General features: G+C 37.7%; 1 protein-coding gene across 1 annotated transcript; it reads left to right on the top strand.

The window, feature by feature from the left end:
- Positions 1–251: 251 nt before the first annotated feature.
- On the top strand, positions 252–2,764 carry LOC121736760 (the record flags this gene model as incomplete). Its single annotated transcript, XM_042128144.1, has 2 exons — positions 252–1,568; positions 2,735–2,764. Coding segments are annotated over 2 exons (1,347 nt in total), but the record flags the coding sequence as incomplete, so codon positions are not given.
- Positions 2,765–12,177: the final 9,413 nt, after the last annotated feature.

The raw sequence follows: 12,177 nt of genomic DNA, 5'->3' as shown, positions 1-12,177 counted from the left end.
TCTCTACAAGGAACACGTACACACACTAAAGTATTATCACTTATTTTTGTTACACCCTGTAGGTATGTGTAATATACTAAACTAGGTATGCAATTAATGATTTCTTAGGTTTACGCGAGTATCACTCATTATATTACAAGGTTCAAACACTTACGGATTTTGTCGCGGAGCACTTTTATTCATCAGTTGTATGGTTTGCCTAAGATACACAAAGCCAATGCTCCTCTTCGACCAATTGTGAGCCAAATTGACTCACCAACTTACAAACTGGCTCAGCTACCGTACTCTCACCTCTACGCGGACAGACCAAGGCCCATGTAAAGGATTCCTACCACTTTGTTGATGAGATTAAACATCTACGCCTCAGAGACAGTGAACAACTGGTCAGTTTCGATATACTGTCACTGTTCACTTGCCTACCAATACAGCAATGTATCGAAATTGTTACAAGAAGGCTTAGAGAGAATGACTTACCGGTTGAATATGCGGACTTGTTAGAACACTGCCTTACATCTGGTTATATGTTGTGTAATTATGACTTTTACAGGCAAGTAGATGGTGTAGCGATGGGCTCACCTGTTTCACCTGTTGTGGCTGATATTTTTATGGAAGACTTTGAGAAGTTAGCCCTTGAGTCCTCACCTATACAACCCACCTTCTACAAGCGGTATGTAGATGACACTTTGACAATATTACCATCGGACAAAGTATCCATATTCCTTGAGCACCTGAACAGCCTCAACTCTAAGATACAGTTTACAATGGAGTTAGAGAAAGATAATTCCTTAGCCTTCTTGGATGTATTGGTAATAAGGAATCCTGACGGCACATTAGGTCATACGGTGTATCGCAAGCCTACACACACAAACAGATTAAATGGTGACTCCCATCATCACCCAGCACAGTTAAGTACTGTTGGAAAATCTTTAATTCAAAGAGCGCGAGGAATCTGCGATGAACAGCATTTGGATACCGAGCTTCATCATGTTGTACAAGTTCTACGCGACAATAAGCTTCGGGCACCACGCAAACAGAGCAGCAACCGAGTGAAGCCGGCAACAGTGGAGAGATTACCTGCAGTGTTACCATTCATAAAGGGAGTCACTGATAAAGTTAGCTACATTCTAAGGAAAGCTTCAATAAAAACATACTTTAAGCCGCCCAAAAATATCAGCCAATTTTTACCACCAGTGAAATGCAACTTACCCCTTCAAGATGCAGGAATCTACAAACTCGACTGTGATTGTGGCCTCTCTTATATAGGGCAAACCAAAAGGGCCATAAAAACCCGCATCAAGGAACACATTGCAGATGTCAAACACCATAGGAACACCAAGTCCGCAATTTGTGAACACACACTGGATCAACCTCGCCATTACATAAGATTTGATAAGCCACAAATACTGGCAAAAGAAGCAAGATGCCGTCCAAGAATGATACGCGAGGCCATTAAAATTAAAAAACACCCTAATTTTAACCGCGAAGATGGTTGGGTGCTGCCATCTAGTTGGGATCCAGTGATAAATAAACTAAAACACAAATCTAGGAAACCTCGGCTTCATGACGCTGTAAGTTCGTTCTGCGTAGATCGGAACGCAAACAAAAATTGATGAATCTTCGGGTAGTTGAAGAACTTCAATAAATTGGACGCCTGTCACCTCAGTCCACCCGTGACCACGGCCGCTGTAAAGTAGCCGAAACGTCGGGATTAATAAAAGTGCTCCGCAACAGAATCCTTAAGTGTTTGAACTTAAGTTTTTAAAGGGTAGAGACTTAACGAAAGATATTTGTCCATTATTTTTGAAGAGACATTAGAGTGGGTTACACCAACTTACTATAACTATAACTGTAACTTCAACTATAACTTTAACTATAACTACAATGCAAATTGTCAAATCTTTGGTTAAAGTCTATAACGGACGCCATATTTTAACGATAACCATAGAGCTCGAAAAGGCTTTAAATGAACGCGAACGTAGCGAAATAAGGTACTGACGCTGTCATTATACAAAAACGCCATATTTTGCAGTTCTCATTTACCAGCAGCGCCCCCGCCCACGTTCATTTAAAGCCTTGTCGGACCAGCAACAGACATCTGTCAAATTCTGTGGTCAAAGTTAAGTTAGCCTTAACTATAACTATAACTTTGACCATAACTGTAACTTTAACCACGCCTCTGGTGCAACCCTCCCTTAACAGGAGGTAGTGGTGGTAATTAGTACTGATGTTATGTTGGTACCTACTTAGGTACTAACATCAAAGCTTTTTCATTAAACAAAATATACAATATCAACAACAATTCCACAAATACTATTTCTTTCCTTCACTGATTGCCATTTGCCAATAAGCATTATAAAAAAACCCACCCCGACGAATTATTTTTTTGGGATCGGAAACTTTGCCTCTAGGTACAGTACGCGCTCCTAGGGCCGGGCCGGTATAAATAGTCAGTACTCAAGATGCATCTCGGTCTCAAGACGCGGTATGGCTCTATCAATCTATCACTGGTCCAAATTTTGACAGCCAACCAATCACAGAGCCTGAACCGTGTCTTGAGACCGAGATGCATCTTGAGTACTGACTATTTATACCGGCCTAGGATTTAGGGTACATCAATTACGATTTACGAATACATAATATATGAATAGTTAGGTTATTAAATAAAGCAAAACCAAAACAGTTAACTAAAGCAACTCCAAATTACGTTTAAACTGACAATATTCCGAAATTTAAGCATTTCGAGGCAGAATTAAAAGGGCAATAAGCGAAACGTTGCATATTTTAAGTTAACTGCGCCGAGTTTATGATTATATAGCGCCGAAAGCCGGTAAGCGCCGCTTTATGTGCTATATCGCACTATTTTCCGCAAAACCTGTAATTCCCTATTTAAATGCCTTAATATACGGAATAAATTATACGCTTCGCATGCTGGAATAGGTTTTCGAATGATCTACTTTATATTTTTTGGGAAGTAAGAGTTTTGGTCCCATTAATTTTTGTAACAAAAAATCTATAGGGTCAGTTCTCAATTTCTATCTTAAATTTTACAAGTAGAGAGCGTATTCCCTCTTAAAAGGCCGGTAACGCACCTGCAGCTCTTCTGATGTTGCGAGTGTCCATGAGCGACGGTAGTTGCATTTCCATCAGGTGACCCGTTGCTCGTTTGCCTCTTATTTTAAAAACTCTGGGACTACATTTTAATGGTTGTGAATTGTGATCTTGTTTTGCCACGTCAAAAAGCGCCTTAGTGTGACTTTCAAACGCACTCTTATAAGTTATTTTTAACAATAAATTAATTACTTACAAGTTACAATCCTGTCATCTCCTCTATCAAACTATTAAGTATGAACCAGTATGAAATGTCATAAGAAACTGGCGCAGCGTGCTCGCCGGCGGTGGGTAATTATGGATCCTATTAGAGGCGTTAAAATTATACCACACCGGTAGTTAGCCACGTCGATATGTGCTCAAAGGGTACGACACGATATCGGAAGCGTCTTAATTATTATATTATTTAAAACGGCCAAGCAAAATTTCAGAAATATCAAAAGAGCTTATGAAGAATGTTTAATTTACTTCTTAAAATTCGGAGTGTATAAAATAGAAGATAGCAATAGATCGTTGTTCATTATACATAATATTAGCCCTCTTATGAAAAAAAATATGGTTAACCAACTCTGAGTAGGTATGTGCAGACGTTATTGGTCCTATCCACTCTATCCACTATGTTGTAAATGTCTATCAAGACATTTTTCTAACTTTACTAAAATTAGAAACCTTATTTTATATGGGGTAAAGAAATAATATTAAAAATATCAAGGGCAGTCAACATTAGTTAACTATTAAGTATTTTTTAAATTTCATTATTTGCACAGAAATGGATATAGTAGAGTAGATATAGTAGACTAGATCCATTTTCTGTGATTATTTGCTATTGAGCAATTTATAATTTACTAGCTATTTGACCGAGCTTTGCTCGGTATTCGATGAAAATTACATTTTCTAAAAATGATTCCTAGATCGATTTATCGTCCCCGAAACCCCCTATATACTAAATTTCATGAAAATCGTTGGAGCCGATTCCGAGATTCCAATTATATGTATATATATATATATATATATATATATATATATATATATATATATATATATATATATATATATATATATATATATATATATATATATATATATATATATATATATATATATATATATATATATATATATATATATATATATATATATATAAATTGCTCGTTTAAAGATATATGATATTTCATTTTAATATGATACTGGATGTCGTTGCTTGTCAAGGGCCCTCGAGCCTCGATGGTTTAATAAAAACCGGCTTCAGTGGCGAGAGGAACCTGTAATATCACATAGGCCAAACCGTTTATAATTAAGTAGTTTAAAGTTAAAATAAGGGCATAAAATATGATTTTTTCTGACAAAACATACACTAAAATGATTTACCTTCACTTTTCATAAAATTCATTTTATAGGCAGATAGCGAGTCTATGATATTTGGTCGACTTATATCAGGTCAATGTTAGTCGTTTTCAAACGGCTGGGCTTGACATAACTCGACCAAATTACGTAGGGGCGCCATCTGCTTGAATTAATTTCTCAGATAGTGTAATTTAATAAAGTAATTTTGTACTTTATGTTTTAACGGTACCCTAAGACCTAAAACTTTTCCGCACTAAAATGCAACAAATCAAAGCTAAATTCAGGTGAAAATGGTGAAATTCAGGGAAAGCTTGGAATAATTAGGTATGAGAGTGAAGACTATAAAAATGATTTATTGACATATTATGCGGTCAAGCGTGGCCGACATCTTAATTTTCTACACGAAACAATGCCGATTAAGATGGCTATCTTTAGGTAATAAATGTAAAAAGTGCCTTTACGAGCGCAAGGAATTTAATGGCGAAAATAATGCTTTTATGATTATTAGCCATTAGGTTAGCTACACAGCTACTGCTTAGTGTTGGAGGTGTACAATTACTACAGGGGTTTCCAAACTGTTCGCCCTGGGGCGCCGCAAGTTCTATCGTAATAACTTAAGTAGTAACTCTGTTTCCGTAGTGGATATTTATTTTTTTGTACAGCGCCTGCCACTATTTTCGCTTTAGGACTTTTTGTCTTTGTTACATTTCTTAAGTGGAGGCGCCGTGCGTCGTAAGTCGTAACATGTAACAATATACATGACTTGAGCTCTATAATAGTAGAGTAGCCTGAATAAGACCAATCATAGAGGAAAGCTTTGCAAAGAAAAAATTGATTAGATTTCTTTATTACGTATTTATGCTAGTATAGTATCAAGATTCTACTGTTTATTTTGAAGTATCTATCAGACGGTAAACTTGAGTTTGTGTTTAAGTGCAAATAGTTTGGATTCAGGCTATATTTTACCTTTGCCTATCTGTTTGAGAGCTTGCGATCGGTTCAAATCCGAGTTTATTGGTGCCTTATTGGAGTCTGTGTTTGCCTTTCAGATTTAGGGTCTGAGTACGTTCGGATACGTTGTTTGATGTTCTGCAACTTATTGGGTGGAGTGGGCTTAAGATCGTGCACATTACGACGGGGTGGGCCGCATTTTCCGTAAATATAAATTATGGAAAATGCGCTTCGTACGTTACTCTACGGAGCCAAAATATTATCAAGACAAATAGCTTTGTCCACACTGTGCCTTTTTCTGTTCGTCAAGGGCATGCGTTATAGCGTAGTCAATAGCGAACGTGAGGCATGCCCGCGACGCATGCCCTCTGACCGTTACCAAAACTTCAAAAATGACAATATTGGCGTTGCGTTCCTTGACGCAAACAATTATTGAATGCGCCAATATGAAAGTTGATGACGAAAATTGAAGATGAAAGTGCACAGTGTTGACATAACTAATGAGTTGTAAATCCTGGTGCAACGGCAACCAAAAATGTAGGAGTAGTACTAGGCGGAAAACCTACGTCGAATTAGAAGACTTAAATAGTTACCGAGATATTTTTTGGTCCTGTCCCTTTGAGACCGCATATGTTAAACGAGCTTTTGCCCGCGGCTTCGCTCGCGTTAAGAAGTATTATTATATACAAACTTTCATCCCCTATTTGAACCCCTTGGGGTTGGAATTTATCAAAATCCTTTCTTAGCGGATGCCTACGTCATAACATCTACCCGCATGCCAAATTTCAGCCCGATCCGTCCAGTGGTTTGGGCTGTGCGTTGATAGATCACTATGTCAATCAGTCAGTCACCTTTGAGTTTTATATACCTATATAGAAGAAGAAGAAGAAGAAGAAGAAGAAGATGGCAGTTTTCTATAAGGCTGAGAAACTGCTATTGTAGCATTTACGCTGTAGTTTCCAAGAATCTGAAAGGTGTTCCATGCATAAACAACTGCGGTTTAGCGTTAAAACAAGCTGAAAGTTCAAATCGCCTGTTCTGATGGTAACAGCTTCGACAGCTAGCGTACGGTGACCGTGGCTTTTGCGTTTTAAGGACGTTTTGAAGTGTATTGTATGAGTTTTACCCAAAGGGTAAAAACGGGACCCTGTTACTAAGACTTCGATGTCTGTCCGCCTGTCCGTCTGTCTGTCTGTTTGTCTTCAGGTTGGAACTCAAGAACCGCTAGCTAGCCTTCTGAAATTTTCACAGATTGTGTATATCTGTTGCCGCTATAACAACAAATACTAAATCAAAATAATTTAAATATTTATGGGGGGCCATATCCCATACAACAAACGTGATTTTTCATACATTTTTTGCTCGGTATCAATGATGACAATTACAGATTGGCACCTGAAATGTTCACAAAATACTCAGCTATGTTTAATCTTTAATAATCTATACATATAAATAAAATTGGAGTGTCTGTTTGTAATATTGAAAGAACCGTTTTTTACTACATGCATATGAATGTATATACGCTACATACACCAAAACAGCATTTTTTACAATTTTTGTCTGTATGTCTGTCTGTCTGTCTGTTTGTTCCGGCTAATCTCTGAAATGGCTGGAGCGATTTTGACGGGACTTTTTTTGGCACATAGCTGATGTAGTAAGGCATAACTTAGGCTACTTTTTAACCGACTTCCGAAAAGGAGGAGGATATATTTCACTTTTTTTATATTGGTTCGCGAACAACTCCGTCGTTTTAGACCGATTTCCAAAATTCTTTTGTTGTTGTATGAGATGTGGCCAGAATTTGGTAATATGATCACAAAAGTGGTGATCTGATGATGCAATCCATGAGAAATTGACGGGACTCCTTAAAATTTATATGGAAACATATAGTGATTTTACATTTTTCTGAAGGATTTTAAGCTTAAACTACCAAAAAATAAGAATTTGCGCCGAAGTACACCCTGGTTCCGAAGGTGCTGTACAGAACTCTTGAATCCTTATATATGTTCGGCAATTTTGACGTTGTTTCAGCAACTAAAAGCATATTATTATGTCAATGTGTCAATAATACTAATCATCATCATGACTATAATTATGCCATGAATCATCACATTATTATCAAAAATCTTGCCTTTGATTATATTATTATTGTTCGACCGTTTGCTGACTGATTTTCAAAACTCTTTTGTTGCTATTTAGTGTTTATAGAGGTACAATTACCCGAATTTGGTACGATGCTTACGAAAATACTCTGAAGTGATCTGATACTGAAATTCGTGAGATATAGAGGGAACTTCTGGATATTTTTTGGGACACACATAGACGCGTCAACTATTTCTGTATTCAATCTTCATAATTTTTTACTCCGTAGCAGCTAACTTTAGCGCAATTTCTATGTGCAATTTGCCGCTTTTTTTGTAGATCTAGATTAAATGAACTTAAAAGTATTAAATAATTCATATTCTGTACTCAGTATTTCTGTTCTCAATCTTCATTATTTTGAAGTCGGTACCAACTACCAGCTAACCTAATCGCCAGTTCTATGACAAAATATAACTGCAACTTATATGACTGGTACCGAAAACAAATTATAAAGATTGAGAACAGAATACTGAGTACAGAATATGAATTATTAATTAAAACTTTTTAGTTCATTTAAGAAAATTACTATTGTCTTTACCTTGGAAGTCGGTTTCAATTTTTGTTTAAAAAAATAAACTTAAGGTTCATGAATAGTGATCAGATCAACTACTTAACAAGATCCTATTTTTACTATTTGGGTAAGGAAGGGGAAAATTTATCTCTTTTTCATTTTCTTTTTTTATCACAATATTTTGCTGACGCGGACGAAGTCGCGGGCAACAGCTAATTAATAATAAAATTTAAATAAAATTAAATAATTAATCCCATACAAAAATCACAATTTGTTACTATTTTTTGCTCTATAATGGTACGGTACCCTTCGTGCGCGAGTCCAATTCGCACTTGGCTGATTTTTACTAGGTACTTGAAGTTGTTTTTTTTTGTCAAAATTATAGCTTGTCGTTTCGTGTTTACAGTGAAATTGACACTGATTTATCAAAATTTACGCGGGTTTTTAGTTTTATAAATTACCGTTTTTATTTGTCCCATTTGATTCAGTCAACATGGAGTCTCTACAGTAGTTGTAGTAAAAGCTATTACGGTCGCGCCGACTTTCTAACTCGCTCGGAATGACTCGGATTATCCTCCATACTCCCAGAATATGCTCACTACATATTACTAAATATTACTTTTCAGTTTTGACCATTGCTATGTTCAATTTCAAGTTTTAACTGAAAAGGAAGAGCTCTACGAAACTTTTTGTTTGCTGAACGATACAGATTAAAAAAAACGTGTGGCACTCGGGTAATGCCGCGGTAAAGTTATTGCATAGCATTTTTTATTAATTTATGCAATTATACTTCGCATACGTCTAGTCGCACGCAGACAAAAACCGCACCGAAGTTGCACGGCAACGCCGCACCGCTGTGCCGGTCGGAGGTGTTTGGTTTTTTTCGTTACGAAATCTAAGTTCGCGATTAAAGCTAACAATAGCTGAAAAATAGCTCATTGTTGAGCGGTTATTGAGAACATTGGAAGGATAAACGGAAGGACAGACGGACAGACAGCGAAGTCTTAGTAATTGAGTCCCGTTTTTATAGCCCTTATGCGCGATTGGTGCGATAGTTTGCTCAAAGTCAAGGGTTCGAATCCCGCCGATGGAAAGTTTTCAGTAAGTACCCCAGTAGCCCTAGCACGGCCACCAGTAGAAATGCGAAAGTATGGACAAACTGTGGAGATAAACTTTAGGTAGCGTTCCGATCTTTTTTCGTTATCAAAAATTCGATTAAAATGCCACTTTATGACAGACTATAGTCCTAAAAATTCAAATAATATCCTACTCTATGATATATACTATAGTCTGTCATAAAGTGGCATTTTAATTGAATTTTTGTCGGTCGCGTTTGGCCGCGGTAAAGATCGGAACGGCACCTTTAGTTTATGTCCACAGTTTATCTATACTTTCGCATTTCTACTGGTGGCCGTGCTAGGGCTACTGGACCCTCGTATACTAACTATTAGGTAAACAGTATTTTATGAACAATATCCCTGGTATTTAAATACTATTAGAAACAGTATTTTTCTATCAAAACAATTTTATAAAATCTCATAGATTTGATTAAGCCTTATAGACTTGTTATTCAAAGAAAATCATTGCATAAATCTACAAAACGGCCCTGCGCACATTCTGATATGAAATGCCTCCCAATTCGCTGGGAAAACTCTTAACTGAAAATATACCTTATTCTATTGCATTATAGGCCATTTTCGTATAAATGTAGAGGGATTATGTGTGTTGGAAAATAATATATCTTATTCTAACGTAATAGAGATGATTTTCGCGTGTATCCAAAGCCTTTGAAGGCATATCGCACCATCAGTAGGAGCGGTAGGTTGCGGTGTCAATCAGGAGATAGGATTGCTGAAATGTCCTAAGTACTAGACCTAGCTAGACCTAGTTCTCGCATACTTGAGCTAGAGAGATAGAGCATGTCCTTGTCCTACCGGTTAACATAGAGGATTTAAAGAGTGTTTTTTTTCGCAAAACTGAAAAAACGAGTTATAGCTAGACTTCTGAAATTCTCTCAGATTGTATATATTTCTGTTACCGCTATAACAACAAATACTAAAAATAAAATTTATAATGGGGAGCTCTCATACAACAAACGTGAATTTTGTGGCCTTTTTTGCTCGATATTAATAATTGGCAACAGGTAGGCACTTGACACAAGAACCTCAGCGTATCTTGATAATTAATAATAGCTAAAAGCCGAACTTTGTGAGGGCTCGCGTCGTTTTTCTGCGTGGTAATAATTTTTAAGGCAGTTTTTTATATTTTAATAGTAAACAAACCTTGACTGACTGATGATACTAAATATAACTATGTTAAAACACAAATCAATATGCGTGATAGTTTTTCCGTAGTGTACCACAAAATGTATGTAGGTTTTGGGATATACTTACTCTCATTTCGCTTGCGATGATTTAAATAAAATGAAGATCTCATACAAAGAACACAATTTTTGGCCTATTTGTGCTCTTTAACTTAACCCTTCGTGCGCGAGTCCAACTCGCACTTGGCAGATTTTTTTCCATTTAATAATTTACATAACTAACACCTAGATGTTACGTGTGTCTTTATTTCAATTTTCCGACCGTGTGATTCTTATTTTATTTTAAGCCCAATCATACCATCTCCCAAAATTTTATTTTACAGTGAGAAAAGAATGCAAAAGTTGAAAGCTTTATTCTTGGCATCAAATTCGCGAGCCAAATGTTACCAGCCATGTGAATGTCCTTCAACCAACTGTTGACTGTGCCTTTGATGGAATAACTGTGATAAACTAAACGGTCCTAGAACTCCTAGATAAGGACATATTACAATTCCTTGAACTGTGTTTGTATTGTTAGTAATTGTTAATGCTAGTAATAGGATTTGTTTCATTTGAGTCAATTTACATTGCTAAGTAACGAGAGTGAAAAGTAGGTTTACTTCTGTATGATGAAGATAACATACGAATCTTTTTGATGTTACATACATCTGAAAACATAACGAAAATTTGAAACTTCTTCAGTGGCGTTGTTTACTTTTTTCGCACCTCCGACGCGGTGTAGAAGAGGAAGTACTATAATATGCCTTTTTTATTTTATTTTTTATTTCGTTGGGGTAATGCTTTTACGCATCCCCGGGGGCTGGGGAGGACCACCGAGGTATGTGTGACTCCCCGGGGCGGACGGAAGACGCACCCGGGACTACCCACTAAAACCCCAACGGTGTTCCTGCTCCCGGAGGTGGGAGGAGCCACCCTTAAAGTTTTTTTTTATGAAATAAGGGGGCAAACGAGCAAACGGGTCACCTGATGGAAAGCAACTTCCGTCGCCCATGGACACTCGCAGAATCAGAAGAGCTGCAGGTGCGTTGACGGCCATTTAAGAGGGAATAGGGAGGTGGGACTACGGGAAACGCGTGATACACGACCGCAGCCCCATCACACCTATAATGCAACCCGTTGTTTTACTAACAACTTGATGACGCGCACAGCTCCATTGTTATTTTTTTTTTATGAAAGAAGGGGGCAAACGAGCAAACGGGTCACCTGGGGGAAAGCAACTTCCGTCGCCCATGGACACTCGCAGTATCAGAAGAGCTGCAGGTGCGTTGCCGGCCTTTTAAGAGGGAATAGGGTAATAGGGGAGGGTAGGGATGGGAAGGGAAGGGAATAGAGGAGGGTAGGGAAGGGAATAGGGTAGGGGATTGGGCCTCCGGTAAACTCACTCACTCGGCGAAACACAGCGCAAGCGCTGTTTCACGCCGATTTTCTGTGAGAACGTGGTATTTCTCCGGTCGAGCCGGCCCATTCGTGCCGAAGCATGGCTCTCCCACGTATAAAATTCGGTTATTGCGCGGTAACCGCACTATTTTCTGGGTTAAAAAGTAATCCTATGTCATTTTGCGGGACTGAGTATTTTCATAGTTCATACCAAACAACAAAATCGGATCAGCGTTTTGGACGTGAAGAGGAAACATACAGACACACAGAGAGAAACACTTTTGCATTTATAATATAACTAGCGACCCGCCCCGGCGGCCTATTTACGAAGGCTATACCAATTGAGTCACGAGCCAGATTTTAATAGATGAGCTTTTGTTTATGCATATGTATAAGTGGATTAGCTTTTTGCCTTGATATT

The sequence above is a fragment of the Aricia agestis genome, chromosome 19 (genome assembly GCF_905147365.1).
Source record: "Aricia agestis chromosome 19, ilAriAges1.1, whole genome shotgun sequence".
In the NCBI taxonomy this organism is placed as follows: domain Eukaryota; kingdom Metazoa; phylum Arthropoda; class Insecta; order Lepidoptera; family Lycaenidae; genus Aricia; species Aricia agestis.
The sequence above is the reverse complement of the archived record's forward strand: the minus strand, read 5'-3'. Positions and strand labels throughout refer to the sequence as shown.